The sequence below is a fragment of the Argentina silus genome, assembly GCF_951799395.1.
Source record: "Argentina silus genome assembly, chromosome: 12".
Classification (NCBI taxonomy): domain Eukaryota; kingdom Metazoa; phylum Chordata; class Actinopteri; order Argentiniformes; family Argentinidae; genus Argentina; species Argentina silus.
Genome location: NC_139666.1, coordinates 14034373 through 14058783, shown reverse-complemented (window position 1 = coordinate 14058783; position 24411 = coordinate 14034373). Strand labels below are relative to the sequence as shown.

Genomic DNA, 24411 nt, shown 5'->3' with positions numbered 1-24411 from the left:
TCATACTGTAGTTTTAACATCTATATAAATCCCCTCTAACAATGTCACCTATCAGGATACCTCAGTAAGGCTGCAGGGTTGGCTGAGAACTCCTGCATCAGGTCAGCTGTGGTTTGACTGAACTTCTCCCAGGTAAAGCCAGTGTTGCAGAGAGGGAGAAACGTGGTAGGATCCACAGTGCCTAAGATGATACATGCAGTATATAAAAACTCACGGACAGTCTGGCAGTCATGATGTAATTCTGTTACAGTGCTAGCATTCAGCATCAATGACAAAAAAGCAATTAGACTGATGCAAAAAAACTTCTAGTTAGGTTTGTTTTTGTTTGAGCAGTATTTGTGACTCACAGTTTGGTGGTGCAGTGACATTGGGTTGGTAAGTCATGATCCAGTAGGGGATGTGGAAGTATGTTTCCATCTGAGGGAGCAGGCCTTTGATGATGCCCTCCCCTCTCCTGAGGATGCCCAGGGTGACATTATAGGCTTGTGTTTCGGCCATCTCAGCCCTGAGGATCAGGTGGAGAGAGTCCTGCAGCATTCCCAGGATATCTTCACTTACAGATGCTGGCAGGGATCCTGTCACTACAGTAAGGTTACTCATGATTGTCCTGGCTGCCTCCAAGATGGCTTCAGTGAAGGGGTCACTTTGTAGGCCACCTGGTTGGCTGGCCACCAGTAGAGCCTGGTTGAGAGACTGGTAGATGTGGTCGATGAGTGAGAGGTAGGCCTGCTGGTTGGCAGTGAGGAGAGGGGCCATGGTCTGGAGCAGCTGGCGCATGTCCATTCCTGGGGTGGTGATGTTCATCAAACTTGTGTTCCATTGGAGCATGCTGGTGATAACTGAGGTCACACGAGGATCTCTCATCCAATCCTGGGTGAGGTTGAGGTACCTTCTGACCTGGGCATCAACCTCATTCAGCAGGCTGGTGTTCAATAACGGGAGGGCCATGGACTCATAGTAGTCATTCTGAAGCTCAATGTTGACCTTTATTAGCTCCATTTGACCTTTGAGTATCTGGATGATTGAATGTCCGATTTTAGTTACATCTGTCCCATTTATGGGGTGGTGGATACTTCTGATCAAGTACTCGACCTGATTAGACACAGATATACTAAAATCAACCTGAGCGAGCTGGATTGCCAATTGCATCTCTGTCATGCAGAAGAGGGGGGCCAAAAGATTTGAAAAAGAGCTTGTGTTAGTCACATTCTCAATATTATTCAAATGCCACTGAATGATCTCGAGATACACCTTTTGTGCGTATTGTGGTTGTTCTAGCAAAGTGGAGTTGATGTTGAAGAGATACTGTCCAGAGGAGGCCAGTTTGAGCAAACCCTCCACCACATGGAGCTCATTACTGATCATCTCCATAGACGTTAGGTTGAGATGCTGGAGGTTCTCTCTGATATTGGTCAAGGTGCTTGTGAGAGCCTGCATGGTTGGTGTAAGTTGGTCTGGGCCAGAGGTAGATGCTAAACCAATGCTAACAGAGTGGTTAACTAGAATTGGGATGAGGGAGATAAGCGCTGTGTAATTTGACTGGTTGCCTGGAGGCATGGGCAAGGCCTGGAAAAAAGCAGTGACCCTGTTAATCAGTTTGAATGCACATTGGGCCTGGTTGGAATCGGTGAGGCCCATCTGGGCTGAGATGTTCATAGGCTGGGGCTCTAAGCACTGTTGGATGTTAATGATGCCCATGACGTTAGCCAGAAGTTCACGTGCATTTGCTGCTCCCACTAAAGTTGCGATGCTGTTCAACTCCCCAAGCGTAATGTTGGATTGTTGCAGAGCCTCCTGGAGGTCGGATATGCTGATGTTAGGAGTAGCCGTGACCTGTTGGAGAAAGTTCAGGGTCTGGATGACAGTCTTCATTAAAGCCTCTGGGGAGGTGGACATGTTGCTGGCTTCTGTCCAGGATAGGAGCAGATAGAGAAGATTGGCTGTCACAGTCATGGACTCCTGGCCAATGAGGTTGGGGTTAGCTGGGCCCAGGGTAATGGTGATATCCCCACTGGCTGCTAGCATAGCTTCAACAGCCTGAGACAAGACCTGCAGATTCTGTAAAACTGGAGCTGTGCAGTCCTGGCCAGATGTTGCGCAAGACATCAAGCCCCCTACCAGGGCCTGTGTGTGGTTGACCAGGCCAAGGAAGCGCTGCTGGAGCTCTGGAGGTAGGAGGGCACCAAATTTCTGTAGTAAAGCCCCCACTGCAGCTTGCTTCCCAGCCTGGCTGAGCTGCTGGAGGGAGGCAGGTGAGAGTAGCTGGAGGATGTCCACCACAGCCAGGTGTAGGTCAGTGACCTGGGCTGTGTTCAGGTTCCCGCTGGGCAGCAGGAGCTGCTTGTATCTACGTAGCTGTAGGGCAGAGGCTAGGAACTCCTGCAGCTGACGCACGTAGCCAAGGAGCAGAGCTGTGGGGTCACCGTTGGGGGCTTCAAGCACCTGCTTCAGCAGCTCCATGGACCGTAGGACTGTGTCAGTAATGGCTGCTGAGCTCTGGTTGGTGAAGGGCTGCAGGAGCTGTCTGAGGAAGGCCAGGTCTGTTGCATTTAGAGAGCCAGAGTAGGTGAGCAGGATGTCTCCCATACTGAGAGACAGAGGCAGGGTTACATTCCCCTCCAGAGACAGCCACTTCATCACCAGGGCATCCAGCCCAGCCAATGACGGGCCAGTGTGGTTGACAGGCAGCCCAATCAGCAGGTGCTGGGTGTTCTTGGCCACCTCCAGGGCGAGGGACAGCACAGAGGAGGCGTTGGGGGAGTCTTGAGTCCACAGGGCCTCCAATGGCTTCAGGCCGAGGGCATCCAGCATGTTTCCCAGGAGGGAGAGGGAGAGCTGGGGGTTAAAAAACTGATCCAGAGACATGAGGTTGGATATGAGCTGGATGTCTGTGTCCAGCTGGTGGATCAGGTTGCTAAGGAAGCTTGGTATAGAGCCGTCACCTGGCAACATCCCTGGGGAGTTGAGATACTTCATGACTGTGCCTATGTAGAAGTCTCTGTAGATGCCTTGTAGGAGAGCCAAAGACCCTTCTACACACCTGTGGAGTAGAAAAACAATATATTGTTTAAATCAAACATCTTATGAATTTAATGTATTGTAACATGATCATTTTGAAAATCATATTAGTAAATATCCAATTAAAGCAATGTTTAAACAATATACATAACATAATATGTGTGCAAAAATAAATGAATCAACCCGAATTAATCTATACTCATACTGTAGTTTTAACATCTATATAAATCCCCTCTAACAATGTCACCTATCAGGTTACCTCAGTAAGGCTGCAGGGTTGGCTGAGAACTCCTGCATCAGATCAGCGGTGGTTTGAATGAACTTCTCCCAGGTAAAGCCAGTGTTGCAGAGAGGGAGAAACGTGGTAGGATCCACAGTGCCTAAGATGAAACATGCAGTATATAAAAACTCACGGACAGTCTGGCAGTCATGATGTAATTCTGTTACAGTGCTACCATTCAGCATCAATGACAAAAGAGCAATTAGACTGATGCAAAAAAAGGTCTGTTTTTGTGTGAGCAGTATTTGTGACTCACAATTTGGTGGTGCAGTGACATTGGGTTGGTAAGTCATGATCCAGTAGGCGATGTGGAAGGATGTTTCCATAGAGGGCCACAGGGCGCTCTTCTGTAGCTGTGTGCCTATAGTCCCATATGCTCTCACACCCCTGAGAGGAACATCAACAGAAATGAAAATTATTGAAGAAACCACACAACAGATGACAGAACCATGTGCATGTACAGGATATTGTCCTCTATACTGATTCACCGTCCTGAATGAAGTACATTTCTATACTGGTAACGCTACTTTGGTGGTAGAGTACCTTATACCATATGTACACACCACACACATCATATTACAGCATCTCTTCTCCATCCATTCAGATAATTCTGTATGTACTGCAAAACTAATCTTATTTTTCCATTTCTTATTAATCACAGTGGGAGCATCACAGGACTTGCAGACATTCCCTTTTTTTTCTTTTCTTTTTTTTCAGCAGCTGAGACAATAGGATATGCACATTTTTAATTTCTGAAAAAAACAAAACTAACATAGTCATGAAGATATCTGGCCAGTTGACAGTGACATTCTCTGGGACCCAGCCCACGAGGTAGCCCACGTTTAGCCCAGAGAGAAACCTCTCTAGGAAGGCTCCAAAGTGCAGGGAGGTGCCAGACAGCTGGCGCCACTCAGCCAGGATCATGGGAAGGGTGACATTGAAGGTTTCTCCCCCCTGGACCACACCCATAAGCTGCATTACCTAGGGGATACACAATAACATGACAAAATGAAAAAAGTATGAAATACACTTAGAAATAGAAATAGAATACTGTATAACACTGAACATACCTGATGGCTTCCTTATATAAAGACTACAATGAATGAGCATTTCAAGCAATTATTTCAAGCAATCACTACTCAAAATGGCAGAAAGTTGGTTTGTCTACCGCATTTATCTCAAAACAGTATTCACGTCCTATGCATTGTCAAGGTGATCGGAATAAGCCCACATACAGTATCGTATGACAAAGTCTGTGTGAATTGTTTACTATAAACAGAATCCAGAATCTTCCTATTTCTGTTTGTCATTTCCATCCACTTGAATAATTGTAAGTGGATTTGGCCTGCATGGACTTTGCATGGAGTTTTGGGTTGTCTGTTGTCAGTTTACTGATATTCTGTTCAGCGGCTCTGAAATTACCTTCTGAGCCACAGGCGCCCACTCTGCCAACATGGCATCCTGCAGAACAGAGCCATTCCCTGGACAGAAAAGTGCTGTCCATAGTTTAGGGTCCATAGAGCTGAGGGATGAGAGCCAAGACCATGGGCCTAGGAGCTCACCACACTCCAATGGACCCTTAGTCATAAGAACCTGTTGGAAATCAAGATGGAGTCCATGTCAGCGAATATACAGTATAAGCTTTATATGCTACAATGCTTTCATGTACGCAATGGCTTGTGGTTTGACAATCCAATTGTAATTGCTCCCTGGGAATCAACAAAGTCATAAAAACTCATGCCAGTCCACTCACCTTCATCATCATCTCCACTGTGGAGTCTATGACCCGGCCAGCCCATAGGTCAGCCATAGACTGGTTGGACATCAACGAGAGGAAGGTCTTCTGGACGAAATTGGCGTCCGTCAACACCTTACCCATCATTTCTGTGTTTCAGGGGGGTGAACACAAGTGGAATGTAATTAGACAATTTTTCAATAAACAACTGAGGTCTCATGTGTCCCTCAGTTCATTGAGGTTGAGGGATATGATGTCTGTGTGTCCTGTATTGTGGAGGATTATTGTTTGTAATCTGCCAATGCTTCCTCAATTGTCCCTGAGGGGATAAACAAAGTTGTATTGGGTATAATTGTATTGAACTATGCACACATACCCTCTAGAGTGTCCATGGTCTGAGTGGCCAGCTGCATGGAGGTATGGCTGCCCATGAGGAAGGTGTGAATGTAGTTGTCCAAGTCAGGAAGGCCCTTCAGAAGCTCCAGCGCTACTGAGCCCACACTCAGGAACCTACCAATACAGAACCCAGGAGTGACCCAAGAGAGATATTGTGCTTCTGTACTAGATAATCTGTATTTGTCTTGTATTTGTAAAACTCAGATAAAGTCTTAGATGTACAATATGTCAGGTGGTTAAGGATCAAGCAAGAGTCCTATTATCACCACCATGACCGAATAAGTCCACCACTTATCAAAGGTCAAATAAAGCAATTCAAAATTCACTTGGCATTTAGCTATCAGCAGTATTGTATTGAAAAAAACAGTAATCATCCTCACAGTTCTTCCCCCACATTCTGAGGCTGTGAGTCACTGCTACGCTGGGACCTGGTGTTGATAGAGTTTTCCAGGCCCCCGGGCGCATACACTCCCAGCAGGCTGTGCAGCAACCCTTTAATGAAGGCCACATCACCTGGGGCAGCATCCTGACTCCAGGACAGGAAGGCCTGTGGATGGGACAAACATAAGGAAAGAGGTGGGCTACTATCAACCAGCGCAGCTCAATCTCACAATCTCCACCACTCCACTGTCTCCTGCTGCCTAAGACGGATGACATTTTGTAAGCTTTTTCATCATCAGTGACCAGATTAGCCCATCAGTGAGCAAACAGTCAGCCTATCATCCAAAGATGATATCATTATGAAAAGTACAGTGAGTGAGTACACAGATGAGGGGTTTAGTTAACTGGCTCTGATTGGTAATTATCATCCCCTTCCTAGCGTAGTAGTTAGGGATAATTGGTGTTCTCTGGGGTTCTGTCCATACTGCCGTGAGACTTATATCATCAGTCCCCACTGCACTGTTTCTTGTTATGGCTAACATGTTTCCAAGGTAACCGTTATGAATGTTTAGGCCTCTGAGTCTCTGTGCGTGCATTACTGTGTGTGTATGAAGAGGGGGATACCACAGAGAGAGAGAGAGAGAGAGAGAGAGAGAGAGAGAGAGAGAGAGAGAGAGAGAGAGAGATGAGAGAAAGATTTGATTTACAAGTTATGAGTTATTGAATAGTTATGGTATTTAATCTGGTTCTTTATGAACTGGTTATTAGCTGTCATGCATGTCTTTTGGAATGCATTTAGGTAATGGAAAAATACAGTTTTTACTGAGTGTATTATACCAACTTTCCCTCATCTCTGCAGTACTATGAATGCCTCACCCCACTATGAATGGGGTGAGGGTAGACAATGAACAACAGAGTGATAAAAAAAAAGAAAAGGTTTTTCATTATCTTCAGGGAACAACAAAGACACCACCTACCACCATCCTCTATTGTTATTGTCATGTGCTTATGTCTGCACTGATGCCACAACATATTACATTTGGTCACGCTAGTCATTACATACCTGTTCGGCCACCTTGTCTAGGCTGATCCACCCCAGCAGCATGTCAATGGTCCCTGTATTACATGCTGCAGTAACAGGGTTGCTGCTGTTGTCACATACATAGGAGCGAAGGGATGCTCTGTCCATTGTCAGCCCTGCAGCCTAAATGTATAAAGAGTCAAGTTGTAGTATGCAATATCAAATTCTAATTACCTTGATTAGTCAATTTAGCAATTAAGCCATTTAGTACTATGTCTGGTGGTGCCAGGCGGTTATAGCTTTTCACTGTCCTGGTGGAACGAGCTTCCCACTGCTGTCATGACTGCGGAGTCACTACCTATCTATCGTACATTGAAGACCCATCTCTTCAGGCTACGTAACTGAACCTCAAAAAAAAAAAAAAAAATGCTCTTCTAGCATTATGACTGCCAATGGCCCCTGGTCCTAGCATAGATTACTTTTTCTTATGATGACTGATGGATAGATGATTCACTTACTTAGACAAATGTATTTGTTAAGTTGCTTTGGATAAAGGCGTCTGCTAAATGCCATAAATGTAATGTAAATGTATAAATGTAATACAGGCAATAGGTGGATTTCTCTACTGTATTCAGAGATGTAGAGAGATAAGATTTGGGCCACCGGAGCTTACCTTGTCTAGTGGGATCCTGACCTGCTGCAAAATCACTTTGACTTCCAAGCTCAATGCGGCGGTGTTGTTAGGCACCGTGACAACATCGGCAAGAGAGATGTAGACATCTGAGCAGGATCAAAAGTCAAAGTAAGATTTCAGATACAAGTGGCCCTGATCTAAAGATCTGATGATCTAGAACCAGGCCATGCACAATGGGGGACCGTGCCTTTTCCTTCGCACCACGCCTTTGGAACTGTCTTCCTGACAATCTAAGGGCTGTTCAGACAGTTGGGGCTTTAAAATGCTTTGATTGCTGCTCGTATGATTATATATAAACAAAACAAAAGCTATATGTATTATATATATTATTATACTATATATAGCATATATATATATATATATATATATATATATATATATATATATATATATATATATATATATATATATATATATATATATATATTCATTTTATGCACTTTATACAATTCTTGTATAATGAAAAGCGCTTTCTAAATGTAATAAATTATCATTATTACATCATTACATCATAGCATGGTAAACATTATTGTGCTTTAGCTGGAGGTTTTACCTTAGGGAAAAGCTTACTGCTGTGGGCCTAGGTGTGTAAGGTCTGAGTGAGTAATGCAATTAGAAAATGCAAATGCATGGAGCACACAGCTTGATTCTTTCAAAGTGAATTAATGCATCAACAAATCAAAGACAGATTAACTAGATGCAAATTAACATTTGGTGCCTGAGGAGGTAATTAGAGATGGTATGGACAGGATATACAGTGTATCGATAGAGGGAGTCATTACAAATACAAACCAATAAACACAGTTGTGATTCTGAGAAGTGAGAGAGAAGGAGGTGGGTAGTGATTCACATTGATAAGATGTGTACAGTACAACTGGTTTAGCTCCAGACATATGTAGTGTACCTCTGCCAGGCCATTTACGGATGTACTGAAGCAGGTTGATGCCTCCCACAATAGCTGGGTTCACCAAGGAGACTGGAAGATTAGCCCCTGGGAAACTCTTCTGGATAGCATTCATAGTACTGCAGAGATGAGGGAAAGTTTGTATTATACTGTTAATACACTGCACATATTTGTACATACTGTACATACCTGTTTATACTGTTCATACGGCATTCCATGTTTATTCTGCTATTTACTCTAATGTTACTTTTAATACATATATACTGCTAGACTGCATTGCCTATACAGCTCATATGCTGCTTACACTGTTCATACTGCATCCTATTTATTCTGCTTATAATGCTACTGCTAATTCATATACTGCTTACACTGCACTACTTATACTATACTGCACTACTATACTGCTCATATACTGCACTACCTGTATATACTGTTCACACTGCACTTTTCTGCTTTTTTGCACTTCTGGTTAAACTGCATTTCGTTGTCTCTGTACTTGCACTCTGCAAAATGACAATAAAGTTGAATCTAATCTAATTTAATACCCTTACCTAAATTTTACCATTCCAAAAGACATGCATGACAGATATGTTCTTATTGCTGCTCACATTCCACAAGATAAAAACCAGTTAATAAAGAACCAGATTAAATAGCATAACTTCAGCGCCTCCCACTATTAGGTAACTCATAACTCGTAACTCAAATATCTCTCTCTCTCTTTCCATAACAACTACCCATTCTAATGAACTCTCTCTCTCTTCTTAAACTGGCCCAGAGTTCAGTACCTCTCTATGTTGGTCAGTAGAGTCTGTCCCTCATCCAGTGTCTGGTCCAGGCTGGTGGACATGAAGAGTTGGGGCAGGCCCAGTAGGCCCTCCCACAGGTGGGTCTCCTGCTGCAGCCAGTCAAACAACACCACCACCTGCCCTGCCATCGTCATGGCGTCCGCAGGGTTGCTCAGCATAAGCTCCGTCAGAACCTGAGGACCAAAAGCATACGCCAGCTCAGAATCAAACATCATACTACTTGTTTACATTTGCTTATACATCATGCAAGATTGTCATACCAATGTCATACCTAGCTGAAATGTTCAATATCATTCTGTACATTTTCAGCTCCCATGAAAATGTACTTTAAATGTACTGAAATATCTAAACACTTATCTCTATTCATTAGACATTGCATGATCCAAGGCCATCTCATTCCCCACACATACCTGGTTGATGGTGAGCAGGGAGACCTCTAGCAGGGTGTCGTTGGATTTGCAGAAGGTGACCAGGCCGTAGGTGAGGGGGTCGATGGAGGACTGGGAGGATACGTTCCGGACAGTCAGGGCGAAGGTGCAAAGGAACTTCTTTAGCATGCTCACCGACTCCAGCATAGCAGTTAGAGTCTCCTGCACAAGGTGACATTATTGAACAAAAGGTGAGGTGAATTGATTATCTAAATGACTAAAAGTGCTTCATTGTCTATTTAATTGCTCAGTATCTCAATAAAACGTACTTTGCAAACATAGTCACTGATAGATTTATGGGGTTCATATTATTGATTGTGTGTATTGTTTATTGAAATGTATATTGTTTGCTTTTGCTGTACCTGATCTGCCAGTAAGGTGTTATTGAAGCTGTCCATGAGTGACATGTTGTTTGGTTTCCCTGGGTACGTTGAATCTTAAAAAAATAAAATAATAATAACACACTTTTAATGACACCAGTGCCATTATGGTTAATTAAAACTGTCACATGTACAGTATCTTTAACATTCAAGGGTATACAAATAATCAATATATCAAGAGTTCATAATCCACACGCTTTTAGATGTTCCTGATAATGAGGGGGACATACTGATAATCTTGTCCCATAGCTCCATAATCCCAGGGTGGTCATCAGTGTCCTTGGCCAGCATTGAACGGACAGTACCACCATTCATGATGTTGGTCAGTAAGGGAGGGCCATTGGGCAGGAGGTATAAGCTGTGACACATGGAAATGGGAGGGAGGAAGAGGTGGAGGGGAGGTGGGGGTGGGGGAGGGGGTTAGATCAGAGAGAGGGCAGCTTAAATAGGCACCTTCCAAAAATACCTTCGTCATGCATACAGTACCTTCCTTCTGTACAGTCTTGGCACAACAAAAAAAATCAACATGACATTTCAACAAAAAGCTCAAGGACAGCGACAATGACTCATATAAGTTGAGGAAATAACCAAACAAGGACGTGGAAGACAAGGGTGATATAACACAACAGCAATCAGTCAACACAAGGGTAAGGGTTACAGAAACAGGTTTTCCTAATCACAGCACTGTCATGGAAAGCCGTGCTCACACTCAATGACAATAAAGAGATTTAACCAACAAAGACGGAGGGCACAACACATGAGTCACAGCTGATTCCTGAAAGGAATGGTGGATTTGCTAGGGGCACTGTATTCAGCACAAAGCATTCCATAATACTGACTTTGCTCCATGGCAAATTGTTAAAACACTTTGACAACTTTCTTTTGAAATGGCAGGTGTTTAAATATATGATGTTGAATACTCTTTCTTGACTCTCTCTAACTGATGAGTAACAGTTTTATACATAACTAACTACATACAGCACAGAAATAAACAGGGTACAATAAACAGGGTAGACCATACAATATTCAAGCACATATATTGAATTAGTTTGAGTTATGACACAATATGTATACTGTAAATGATCGATATACTGCGTCTTTTTTAATTCTCTTTGTCACCACCGTGTACCTGGAGTCTATGGGTTAAAATCAGTCAAGAACATTCCACAGATTGTGGCCAATTGTCGGAGGCTAGCGTGACAGTCTTCTCTGGAGGTAATTTTCCAAGCAACTAATCATCTCCCAAATGATGCAGCAGTGCTGCAGGTGTGTCTCCCCTCTGTGGCCATTGATTCCCAACCCACATGAACATGTGAAGAGCACTTATGGTTTTACGCAAACAATTATCACCTGATTAAATACAGGATCACAATTGACGAAATGGGGGAAGTGAAAATACACAAATTTGTCCTACAACTGTTGCTTGTCCAGTGTTGTTTTGTCCACTTAGTAAGTGGTGCATGTTGAAGGACACATTTTAATGGTATAACTGTGTTATGTTTCCATAAATTATAACCATACTAATCATTTGGCTAGGCCAGTGAAAACAACTTGATCCACCTATGAAAGGTGTGTGAGCCACAGAGGCAGGAGAGTACAGAGATTGGTGACAACTACCTCTTAGTTTCTTTTTCTCCCCAGGGTGCATTTTTCGACATATACACTCCCTGGCCCACCAGACGGGATTTGTTGTGGCATTTGCTGTCAGTGTTGCACATGAGGGTCTGGAGGAAGGGGAAGAAGCCTGTGCTTGGAAGGTTCCTTGGGCCCACATAGCCTGGAAAACACAAGCAAAGATACAGGAACTGCCATTAACTTACAATTATGACTGTCTTCAAGATGAAGCAAAATGTAACTGGAAGATAACTGCTATATTCTTATCATTAACTGGGGAAAAATAAGGAGCTCTTACAAACACAACTATCTGCTATTGCAACGATTCTACATTTTTTAAATAGGATTGCTGTAGCCTATGAACTAAAACAATGACAATATTACACACTAACTAATTATGTCATCAAATCTGTAAATACAGATATCTGTAAATAGATATTTTTGCCCTGAAATTACCTTTTACAGTATGAAACATACACTCACCGAACACTTTATTAGGAACACCTGTACACCTTCTCATGGTGGAGGTGGTGTAATGGTGTGGGGAATGTTTTCTTGGCACACTTTGGGCCCATTAATACCAATCAATCATCGAATGCCACAGCCTATTTGAGTATTGTTGCTGACCATGTGCATCCCTTCATGGCCACAATTTACCCATCTTCTAATGGCTACTTCCACCGTGATAATGATGTTTTGAGAGCAAAGGGATTCCCTTTATTTGAAGTCTAAATACCAAGTCAGAAATCTGGGTGTTATTATTGACTCCCACATAAACACCCACATAAAGTCTATAATAAAATCGGCCTATTATCATCTTAAAAATATAGCAAGAATTGGAGGATACATGGCCAAACAAGACCTAAAAAAACGAATTCACGCTTTCATTTCCAGTAGGGTAGACTACTGTACCCTTTTCTCAGGCCTTCCCAAAAAAGCACTGAGACAACTCATTCAGAATGCTGCTGCTAGAGTTCTAACAAGGACTAAGAAAGCTGAACATATTAAACCAGTTCTCTGCATTGGCTACCAGTATGTTATAGCATTGACTTCAAAATACTATTACTTGTCTATAAATCACTTAATGGTTTAGGGCCAAAATACATCGCTGACTTGCTTCCACACTAATGAACCCTCTAGACTTCTTAGGTCATCAGGGACCGGTCTACTAACTGTTCCTAGGATTAAAACAAAACATGGAAAAACAGCATTCAGTTATTATGCTACACATAGCTGGAATAAACTTCTGGAAGATCTTAGATCAGCCCCAACTCTGGCTACTTTCAAAAATGGGCTAAAAACCTTTATGTTCGCCTTTGCCTTTAATTGAAACTAAATTGCTGCTAATAATTGCACTCTGTCTCTAAAGTGCACTCTGACTTTTATTCTTTTTTATGTCTTTTATGCTCTTTCCTTTTTATCTATTTGATGTAAAGCACCTTGAATTGCCTCTATGTATGAAATGTGCTATATAAATAAACTTGCCTTGCCTTGCCCTACCCAGGATTAGTATAGTGTCCTTAATAAAGTGTTTGTGAGTGTATAAGCAAGGAAATTAGAGAGTAAATAAACCCTAGTGTACGTTTGTTTTTTTTGGGCCGTCCCAAGGATCCTAGTTAGCATTTGTCAATGCAGAACAGACTGACAAGCTAGGAGAGTAAAACATGTCTTCACGTTGACGTTATGTGTGTGATGCTTCGCAGCCTCACGACTGCAAGTATTCTATCAAACAAACCAACAAATCTAAGCTTTACTGGCTACATTTAACTGGTGATTTCTTTGTTGAAAAGCGCACTCTTTTTTGTATTAGAGGCATGCGAATTGGGCATTTGTCTTTTTTCCAGTAGCCCAAAGCTCAACTTAATATCAGATCTGCCAATTTGTTTTCAACTTCAAAAAGAGTCTTTTACAAGACGTTTCAGTTCAACAAACATGTTCACAATTACAAGATCCTCCTCTAATCTCCATACTGCCTATTTCAGAACTTGTAAAGGTCAATTCTCAATGATTTAAAAAGGTCTGTTTTTCTGGAGCAGCCTCCCAGATCATCTTAAAACATGCACTAGTATTTATCGATTAAAAAACCCCCATAAAGATATATCTCTTGGAGCAACTATCTTAATATTCCTTTTCAATTGATGTCTTTCATATTTCTTTATTTCCATTTAATCAAATTGTTTTTGTTTTCATTAACATTTTTAACTTCTGTCTCACAATGCATTTTAGACTAAACAATACCATAACATTTTCATTCTTTCATTTTATTCTTATATACATTTTTTTATACACATTTTTTTATTTTTTTATTCTGCTACTTTTTAGGGGAGGCGTCTCAACAAGCCCGACTGGTTTTCCTAACCTCTCCTGCACAATTGGACTTTTCTTTTCATTTTGTCTTTCATTTGTTATTGTCTGTGTGCAAATCCTAAATAAATAAATGAATTCCCTGTTCAGGATTGACCCAATAAGTTATTTGGGTTAAATATTATTAAATAATATCGTCAAATATTACCCTTTTGACAAATTATCATTCTTTAATATCAACACATAACTGATAAATGAAAGTAATGATGGAAATAAAAAAACGACAACAGCGTCGTCTGGGATCGAGCCAGTCAAACTCATGGTTAGTTCCAATAACTGTTCTGTGTCTCTGTGAGTATTCAGTATTGTGTACGTACATTCCATCAAAAACAAATAATCTTTTTCTTCTCATTGTGAAATGACTGCTAAGCCAACAATGTTTCAAAGCACCGCTATCATGAAATGTGATTAATCAGGTCCCACCTTACAGGTTCCTGAACCTACACTCACATGGTCAACACAGCTTATACGAAAACATGACAAAGCGTATCCCATTCCAAATACTGAGATAGAATAGGGAATATGGATTTGTGATTAATACATTTTGTATGAAATCAAATATGTATACTCATTCTAAAAACATAGGCTACTGTTCTGACATTCATATCTTTGATAATAACTTGGCTATGCCACACCAGTAAAATGTGTGTAGTATAATCTTAGAATATAGCATGGGACTTGATGGAGTGCCATTTTCCAGGAGTGTGTGTTTGTGTGTGTCTGTGTGTGTGTGTGACTAAAACCTGGAGTTTTTAAACATCTTAACTTTTTTTTAAATGTGATGAAAGACCTCTCTACGCCAACGCACTTCTCTCAGATTGTCTACTTTGGTATGTCCACTGAGGTAACCAGGACTAAGGTGTGGCAGTGGTGTCAATTCACATGACTGTCATGTTACCATATCCAGACACAAAGGTCATGATTGTATCAGGGTAATTATCTAACTCTAAGTAGAAGAATAATGTGTTATCCCTAAGGTGGATAGTGTGAACTTCTGTAAAAATTTCTCAGCACAAAATGTTTCTCAACACAAAATGTAGGGAGGGAAACCTCAAGTGTTTTTCTCTAGGGACTTTTGAAGGGAAGGTAGAGGTAATGATATACACGCATCTATTGTATTCCAAAATTTCAAAAGATCTCAGCAACAAAAGTTGGAGGCTTAATCATCTACTGTACATTCATATTGAGTATTAAAGGTCATATATATAGAGAGAGACAGAGAGAGAGACAGAGAGAGAGAAAGAGACAGGAAGGGCAAACAAAAAGCCATACGAGTCAATTGTTAGTCAGTACAACTTTCCCTCTATAGAAAACAAAATGTATGGACTCTCCTTTACTTACATGTGTTCGTCATCTTTGGGGGGAACTGGGAGCGGGTGATGGCCAAGATGATGAAGATGACCAATGGCCAGATGAGGAGGGCCAGAGACCAACGCTTGAGACAGAACAAATCACATACAATTCCATGAGTCAGACACTGTAAGACAATTTTCAGAACTACATCTCTAAAATGGGTCTGGGAAACCAGCTCTTCGAGTAGGGTGTTATGGTTTCTGTTCATTGTATAAGCCCCTCTAATTTTAAACCAGTTGAACTTCTACCTCTGTATGACCAGAATTGGGACAGCTTTAACAACAAACCGATAGAATGGTTGTCTTTTACTTACCGGTTGTCTGATGATACCAAGGACATTTTTCCAGAGTAAAAGTCGCAATTGATGGAAAAATGAAGCCATAGGTGGAGGAAGCTAGGGAGAAGAGAATAAGTGTAAAGGACACATTCATCAACTGATATTTATTGATATTTATGACAAGGATGTGAATAAATCATTATCCAGTGTGTAGCCTACTTGTGATAAAACGTGTATGCCTAAAGAGTGTCACTGTATGGAGACAGTTTCTTGTATTGCACAGGATTCAATAACACATTATTTACAAATGTCCATGTAGCAATAAATATCCCATTGTTTAGGGTAAAACGTGACAATTACAGTTAAAGCGCTTTAATGGATGAAGCCAATTTGCTTAGCCTATCAAAATGGAATTCTTTGTTCGAGACAATAGGATACAACATAACCTACTAACCTACAATTGATAAAGATATTGATTTATAGTCTCTGAGCCTCAAAACGATACACCAGACACCAGTGTACTGAATTGAAAAAGTATACCCTGGGTTGAAGTGCCTACAACAATTACGCCAACTTGATTTGTCTATCAATTCGTTCTCGAGCTAATTGAATTCTGAATATAGTTAGATCGGTATAAACATTCCTCCTAAATTACAAAATGTACATTTACATTACATACCGTCTGTTTATTCTTCCAGGAGAAAGTGGCCGCTATCGGATTCGATCAACAAATTGTAATGACAGCATCTTACTAGGGGATTCCTAGCAGATGATGCTCTCCATGAGTTAAAATCACACAAAACAAATAAATATAAATTCCACAGGTGATATCAATCCAAGTACAAATCGCGAGTTTTTGACTGAATCCAATTCACTCAGATCACCCTGGAAGCTGCTACAGTAATCTTCCTTGGCTGCTGTCTAAGACAAGCGAAAGGGGGACGCAACCTGATTATCTCGTTTGTGTTCGCTCGTCTGCGTGCGCACTGGCGCGCGTAAAGCAGCGATACCAACGCAAATGTTTGATACCTGTCTTATTGAAGTTGCATTTGGTCCAATGCTGCCCGACACCAAAACCAGTTTGACATCCCTGTTCTACACCCTAATCTAATGGTGATAGCTCTACTAATTGTTTAGGATCGTATAACAAGACATCAGTAGATAAACTCATAACAAGTCACATGGTCAGCAGGTGGAGTATGAAGACCATAGGCACACCTTATTTCCCCTTACACCAAAGGCACGCGGTAGCGGTGAGAGTGAGTAGGAGAGAGATAATCCACAGGACAATGGGACAGTGCTGACGCATTTAATGGAAATCCAGGGAATCCAGGAGTGCCTTGGGATAGAATAGTATCACTCCATCCACCAAAATTAGGCATATGTGGCTATGCATTTATGTTCTGTCCTCTAATCATGTTGTACTTTTGTCATATCATAAATGTAATCTCAAGATGAAAGATAGGCTATAAATCAACTCTTTCAAAATACAGTTATTGATTTTGTTGAATGTAAGTGGTATATTTCTAATGAGTACAACCGGTTTATCACCTCTCCCTCAGTGGCATCCACCAGTTAGCCTATTCTGTGTGCATTCGTTCTACCTACAGGGAGAAAATACAAAAACATATTTGGGTTAATAAAGCACTGTGTGGTTCAGATGAAACATGACACCTATGCCATTGTGAGACAAAAACAAAACTCAATTCCACAGAGAAAACCTTTGTCTGGGTGGCCATACCGGCTTTCTCATGTCAGTGGTAGTTTTATGAAGAGAGAAAATGGCAGATGGAGATAGAGATAGGTAGGAAAGGGATTAATCTGGGCAGGCAAACCAGAGCATTGGATACTATCCTTTAAGAACGGCAAGAGTCAAGTTACTTAAGTGCTCTGATTTGAAGCCCTATCACACACCTCACTGAGTACAGGATGAGGTGTGTCAGGTGTGTAGCTCCTTACTACTAAAACTCGCTTGACTTGGCTATTCATTCATAACAACAATACACTATTTAAACAAGAGTGCCTGTGTGAGCCTCACCGACGTCACTATATCAAACCTGAGCAGTATGTGAATTGCAACATGTCTCAAAGTCAAACAAAGGTTTTTTATTGTATTCTAAACATATGGATTGTCTAACATTGAGAGGTAAGATAAGCACGCCCTGGCATTAAAAGAAAACATAGTTAGATAACATAGTTTCTTCGCTCATTACCACTGAATTGTGTGCGTCCTCTGGAATGAGCACACAGGTGGGGCTTGTTCATGGAAAATAGTCTCTTGAATGTTGTCACCTTATCATCTTGACAGGTGCTTTGTCTCAGCCATACCTTTCAGCTTCAGCAAAGGCTAGAAATGCCATTGTCTTGAAAAGGGTTTCTAATGTAATAATGTCTAGGCACCATCCAACAGCAATACAATCAATGATTGTATCTTGACAAATCATACTTTATCTGTACATTGCAAATAAGTCATGCTAATGTGATCATAGAAAAAATATAGATCATATTCTGGGCTCTAGCATATTAGTCAATCTATTTGAGTAAACAACATTGAACTGTAACTAAACCTGCTTTTCACAGATCAAATACTGAAATGTTAACTTATACGTGTATTCCAAGAGTCTATAGTAATACCATATTCACAGAGGCAAACTAAGAAAAAACACAATATTTCTTACGTTCGGAAAACACAGTATGAGGCAGCTTAATGACAAGGTAGGTGGTTGAATAGGCTGGGTTGAATGAAAGATGACAGTACATGGCAAAGAATTCCCTTATAAAATGTACAGTACAGGAAAATAAAATAAGACAACAATGTACATTTCATTCATTACAACAGACAATGTTGTCAGGTAATGCTAGTGTGTGAAACACGCAATCACACTATTTCTTAAAAAAACAACAACAAAATATGTCACAGGGCAGATAAATGTGAATAGAAAGGTGTAAACCCTTGTTCAAGTGAAAGGTGAATCTAAGTGGTGAACATTAAAACTCATCTGAGTGCCCAGTCTTGACCTTTTGAGCAGAACGTTGTGGTCACAGTGGTCACTGAGGGCATGATTGCACAATTTTCAAAACAATAAAAAAGTAACAAAAATATACATCAATAGTCTTTTTTATGCATTTAAAAAAGATCCACTTCAACACTGCATTTGGCACTTTTGTTGTCAAGAAATGAAGTTGGATTTAGTGTCAGTAGACTATTTTCCAGTGTGTGGGCTGCTCGCAATCTTTCTCACTGTCCCCACAGAAACGGTTGTAGGTGGTTTTGGGGTCAAATCCCAGGATCTCTCTCTCCTCGTGGATCCGGAAGGAGAAGGTGGACACAGATGTCCCGATAAAAAACCTGGAAAATTGGAAAGGAGTGAGAGGGTAAGATTTCATCATAGGGATTCAGAATTGAATGCTTTGGAATGCAGCATCGGAACATGTGATAGTGTGGGACATAGTTCTCTAGACAGAGTGTTGGTATTTATATAGGTGAAAAAGACAACACATATTACATTGCACAATATACTGTAAATTGTTTTACCAGTTAGAATTGTTCCTCTGAGTAATAGCCATAATACTGTAAAGTACAGTCTGTTATCCTGACAAGTGGTAAAAATATGAAATTATATTAATACTGATCGTATCATGTTTCTGCTGTGATCCAATGTTTTCAATGATCTGTAGGCCTACTACATGCTGTTTGCTCCTCTAGAACAGGTGGCTTATTACTTTCTGAGTGCACAACTGTTGTTTCAAAGATTTCAAATGTATTGATGCTGAAAAAAAATGTTTATTAGTTAGTTGGGGACAGCCCTAGTCTGTGCACAACTAAGAAATGTGAGATAATGTATCTATGCACGCTTATTCAGTAGACAATACCACTTTTCACACATTGTGCAACACTTTCAACTGAATGGAAAAAAGCACATGGCTGGTGTTGTACCTGGCATGTGCACAGATCCATTGGTCGATGATGGCCACGCCCCCATCCTTGAGGAGTTCCAGGTCCTCCCAGGTGGGCTCAAAGCGCACCATCTCTGGCAGCATCCCCTTCAGCTCCTCCAGTTCTGCAGAGAACAGGCACCTCGTTCATAACAGATTTACATATCCCGGGAGAGCCTCTCTTTGGAGTACTGACGGGCAGTGTAAACATGCCAACGCTCGATGGGGGTTCTCTCTATTGGTTTGACTAACCCACCAAAACCATCAGATAGCTCTACTCTTTCATGTCCATGGGACAAGGTTAAGCATAGCATGACTGGACGTTGGTCTGATACATCTTTTACTGATAGTATAGCTGAATCACATCCCTGGTTCTCACAGTGAGGACAAAGCCACTTAAAATAAATTCACTCTCAGATGTCATAAAGACAAAGCATCCTTTGGTATTATACCAAATAATATCCATATAATGTGGACAACATGTTTTATCATCAATAAACAGATACAAGCAGTGGGGTTTAGTCATTCAGAGCCGGTGTGGCCTGGTCCTACCAGCAGATGGTGCTGTTGCATGAATTAAGTATCACCCTGGTCATATCCATGTAATTGTATCTTCATAACCTACCGTTAGCAAATCAAATACATTTTTTTGATTTTTTATCTTTGCTTAGTGAAACATTAATGGCGGTGCTTTAGTTTCTTTTCCTTGAGTATGGAAGCTCTGAAATGCATGAAGTTTGCTATTTTCGAAGGCTACTGTTTTTTTTTTATGGTAGTGGGGCCAGTTCTGTTCGGCCCCTCTTTGTTTTGTTTGACTGTGGTTCACTGGCATGCATCTGAGCATCTTTGACAGTGGCCCCACCAACATTTTGGCATTTAAAACACCACTGGATACAACTGAAATTATATATAATTAATATATATAGATAGCTGAAATTATCACTGACTTCCTTGACTACATTGTACAAGTTCTGAGCTGTCATCAATTCAATGCCAGTACCTTCCTCATCGGCATCCGTAGCAACAAAGACCCTTTCAAGTTTGTGCTTCTTCATTAGGCCATGGATCTTCTTGACTGCACCTTTGAGACTGGGCACATCCTCTCGATGACCCCAGATAAAGTCCTTCCTGCGGAGGTGGACCCCAAGGTATGGCCCCCCTTTGGCAGAGCCCAGCTTAGCCTGAGTTTGAATGCAGACACAAATTAGTCTTCAAGCCACTCATGCCACATCAACCTCTTAATATAACAAGCCATTTTGCATATTTCTGTCATTTGACAGATACACAAATATATTTGTCGGTATATGCCAACCGATCATTATGAAAATCTACATGTGCAAAGCAGAGCATGTCTCTGAATAAGACAAAACACCTTCATGCGAGTCCAATCCTCGTTGTATATGGTCTGGTCCCTGTCATCTGTAGAATTCAGGTACTTTACTCTAAAGTCATCCCCAATGAGACGCAGGTGTTTGGCAAAGACCATGCTGCGGCGAGTCTGGAGAAGACACAAACACACATTAACTACTGTTAATGGGGGACAAAATATCAAAGATCAATTGATTCTCGTCTTATCTGTCATAATATGATAATGATGTTCTGTATGAGGAATAGGAAAAGTACATAATCATTTGACACTCTGCTATTGTGGTATATCAGCCACTTACATCCCAGTAATCCTTTCCAGCGTAGTGATCATGGAGGACGGTCTCTGCTCTATCCAACATTACTGACCTGCAGCAACAGAGTGTCATCATAGTCACTCTTTCCAAATGCACACAATAATGACTGATTAACACCTATGCTGAAAAATGACATTGACTTCCACTGACTCACGTTGATGTGATATTGCTTTGCAGAAGTGGGGCCATGATGGAGGCATGGCCCTGAGCTGACAGACATGTGACATTCAGACCTCGTGTTTCCTCATATCCCCAAAACCAGCCTCTAAGGGAGGTAGAGGAAAGAGAAATATATTGTTGAGGGAAAGGAGCTTCCATTCCATAGTGCTTAAAACAAGCTTTATATTATGCCATATAGGTATGTCAGGAAAGCACAGGAGACAGACATGGATGGGCCATCATTTATTGAGCCATATATGTGAGTTTCTACATGCCATAGCAGTGTGTAAATATATGAGTGTATGATGCCTACCTTGTCTGTGTCAGTATCTGGACTAGCCTATATGACACACTACCTGAAATAGCCCTGCTTGTCTTTGGAGTACATCAGGCGCTCAATGCAGGGCCTCTCATCCACTTTCTCCTCCCACTTCCCGTCTGTCCAGCCCTCAGCGTAGTTCTGCAGCACTAGGACCTGCTCAATAAAGGGACCACCGGACTCTAGGCCCAAAACAGAAAAACACTCATAAACAAAGAGATAAGGAGAGCAGACCTAGAGGGTAAATGCAACTGACAGCCATATGGAATGGACTCAAATGTTTGAGACAATGCCAGCCACACTCACCAGCGATGAACTCCTCGTACTCGATGACTGGCACGTTGGCCTGTAGGCTGGTCAGGCTGAAAAACTCCCCCCATGGGATTCTGATCTGGTGGATGTCAGGGCTCTGCCAGTGGTAGAGACGTCCCCAGGGGGGAAGCACCAAGACCCAATCACCCTGTTTCCTGAGGGTCTTTATCAAGGACGCCATGCGGATGTAAACGTCCCGTCGAAGGTTGAAGCCCTCCGGGGGATTAACATCATAAAGCAAATACCTGGGAGAGTGACAGAGGGGCAAAGCTAGGTTATTCTATAACAGTCATCAAAACTCAGATGCAGTGATGTAGTGTGGTAGTTGTAACTGCAGAGTTGAACTATTCAAAAGGCTGGGAACATTTGTTTTCAATTTTAGATAATCCACAACAATCTAGTTCGCAGCCTATGATAATCTTATTCCTTCAAATATCACTTGCCCAAGTGCAATATCAAAAGGGCAGCTAGCTGTTTTTTTGTTTTTTTTAAATAAATCATAGCGAGGCAATTTATGAACAATTACATAGTATGTAAGCGAACAGTTAGTACATAATGTAACCCACAGTGCTATACTGGCTGCTACTGCATGAGATCTAAGCCTACTCCGGAACCTTACCGTAGATCCCGTGCTGCCGCAGCGGGCGATGACAAGACAGTGTGCCCTGCACGGAATGCATCTTCGGTTTTTACCTCAGCGACCACTGCCCTCAATGTAAGGAGAGCAAAACACAATCTTATTAACGACTGCACCGACAAAATCAACAACACTGGGGGATGCAATCCTCTGTTGCCTCTGTGGTCCGCCATTTCTTCTTTCAGCCACGCACTTCCGGAATGACATATAGCGTCTGTGGTTGCATAGCAACTACACCGATTTTTGTAACACATTAGTTGTGTTCCAAAATGCGTTCTTGCACTCTATCTAGAGCGTATACCGTACTTGGAGTGCAATAATATATATATAATATAGAGTGCAATAATGCATTTTGGAACACAGCCATTGACTTATTACAGTATAAGCTACATGTTTGCATGCATTCATCATTCATCATCATGCAAGTTCTGGCATTCATCAAAACATTGTTTCATTGGCCGGATGGGTTTGCCACATTATAATGAAAACAGCGTTCCCTTCAGATAAACAGTCAGATTGCATTCACAATCATCTTAATGTTGAATGTTGACAATGTTTTAGAATGTCCGCGCATCCTCTCCATCCTCGAGCTATGATGAGCCACATGTGTTACATTGTCTGGGACCTGACAAAATGGATACAACATGTATGTAATGTAATGTTACACATGGGCAGCACATAGTGTACGCATAGATAACAATAATATTTATGATTTACTTAAATTAATGCATTGCATATTTAGCATGAATAGAATCGAATCGAATCGATACCGCATGTTTTCTTGCAATCACATTTGTGTAACACAAGAGGGGGTTATTGCACTGGTTATTGCACTGATGTCCGTCGGCCGACATGCAATAATAGACTAAATTGAGTCACCCCCCCCCCCCCTCTCTCTCTCTCTTCCTCCCTCACTTCCCCCCCTCCCCCTCTCTCTCTGAAGGTGATTAACATTGAAGGACGTCTAGCAGCACTTTGTAACGCTGCTGCAGCCACTCCCTATGCCTGTGGACCCGTAGTCCCTAACCGCCTCAGTGCTCCATTGAAAGTTCCAAGAGCGCGGATGAGAGACGCGTCCAGTCTCATTCAACGCGGATAAATCAAAAGAAACGGGGAAGGGGTAGATAGAGGAGTCGCTTTTCACCTGAAGGGCCACCCCGGGATTCTACATTGTCCTCCAGAGTGGATTGTAAAGGGGTTCAAACTTCTGACAAAGAGGCAAGTACGATCTGTAACGTTCAGCATTCATGAACCTATTGTTACTTTATGGGGGACAACTCAGCGTGGCTGCAGCATCTCACAGAATGTAGCCTAAAGCCTACTTTATTAGATACAGTCATATGCACTCAGTTTTCAACATTGCAAGTTAATTTATGCACAGAACCTAATTGTTTTGTGTAACAGTTATTCATTCGTTCATTTCATACATTCGTTCAATAGCCTACTGCCCACATCATCATGCTGTCACCCAGTCGAACTTTGGAAATGATTGAGTTTTGTGGGCTAAAGCCTAGGCTACTTTGTCTCTCAAGTGATGTTTCGACCATTCATTCCCCCTTCTCTTGTGCTTTTTCGAGGGGGTTGGGGGGAAACATTCTTTCTTTGGGAAAATATGGGTATTTTTGGGAGGGGTAGGTCTACTTTTGTTACCCGTCTCCCCTCGTCGAAATCTGGGGCGATTTTGTATTGTTAATCAAGAATGCGCGTATCGTTGA

The 24411-nt window shown here is 41.6% G+C and overlaps 4 protein-coding genes across 7 annotated transcripts in view; 1 reads left to right on the top strand and 3 right to left on the bottom strand.

The window, feature by feature from the left end:
* Positions 1–84, bottom strand: part of abca12 (ATP-binding cassette, sub-family A (ABC1), member 12) — a 50292-nt gene extending 50208 nt beyond the window's left edge. The window contains exon 1 of the mRNA XM_083681969.1: positions 61–84. The gene's annotated coding sequence lies outside the window, so the exon portion shown is untranslated. The remainder of the gene's footprint in view (positions 1–60) is intronic.
* Positions 45–16457, bottom strand: LOC310813545 (uncharacterized protein; the record flags this gene model as incomplete). The annotated part of the gene is made up of 20 exons (XM_083682603.1): positions 16331–16457; positions 15688–15768; positions 15363–15456; positions 11661–11820; positions 10274–10401; positions 10026–10099; positions 9646–9825; positions 9215–9408; positions 8430–8548; positions 7505–7611; positions 6874–7014; positions 5810–5976; positions 5410–5543; positions 5052–5182; positions 4721–4891; positions 4071–4279; positions 3555–3685; positions 3278–3398; positions 348–3040; positions 45–181 (listed from the first exon to the last, which is right to left on the bottom strand). Exons 2-20 carry the CDS (start codon positions 15754–15756, stop codon positions 45–47), a joined length of 5160 nt encoding a protein of 1719 aa, XP_083538729.1. The 5' UTR covers positions 15757–15768; positions 16331–16457.
* Positions 16458–17742: 1285 nt separating this feature from the next.
* Positions 17743–22869, bottom strand: pofut2 (protein O-fucosyltransferase 2; the record flags this gene model as incomplete). Its single annotated transcript, XM_083682693.1, has 9 exons — positions 17743–19000; positions 19589–19712; positions 20588–20768; positions 20960–21085; positions 21255–21321; positions 21424–21534; positions 21785–21929; positions 22054–22304; positions 22679–22869. The coding sequence occupies 9 exons, from the start codon at positions 22867–22869 to the stop codon at positions 18847–18849; spliced, it is 1350 nt and encodes a 449-aa protein (XP_083538819.1). The 3' UTR covers positions 17743–18846.
* Positions 22870–23666: 797 nt separating this feature from the next.
* The window catches only part of myo1b (myosin IB), a 57925-nt gene continuing 57180 nt past the window's right edge, over positions 23667–24411 (top strand). For all 4 annotated transcript variants that reach the window (XM_083682242.1, XM_083682241.1, XM_083682240.1 and 1 more), the window contains exon 1: positions 23667–23914. The gene's annotated coding sequence lies outside the window, so the exon portion shown is untranslated. The remainder of the gene's footprint in view (positions 23915–24411) is intronic.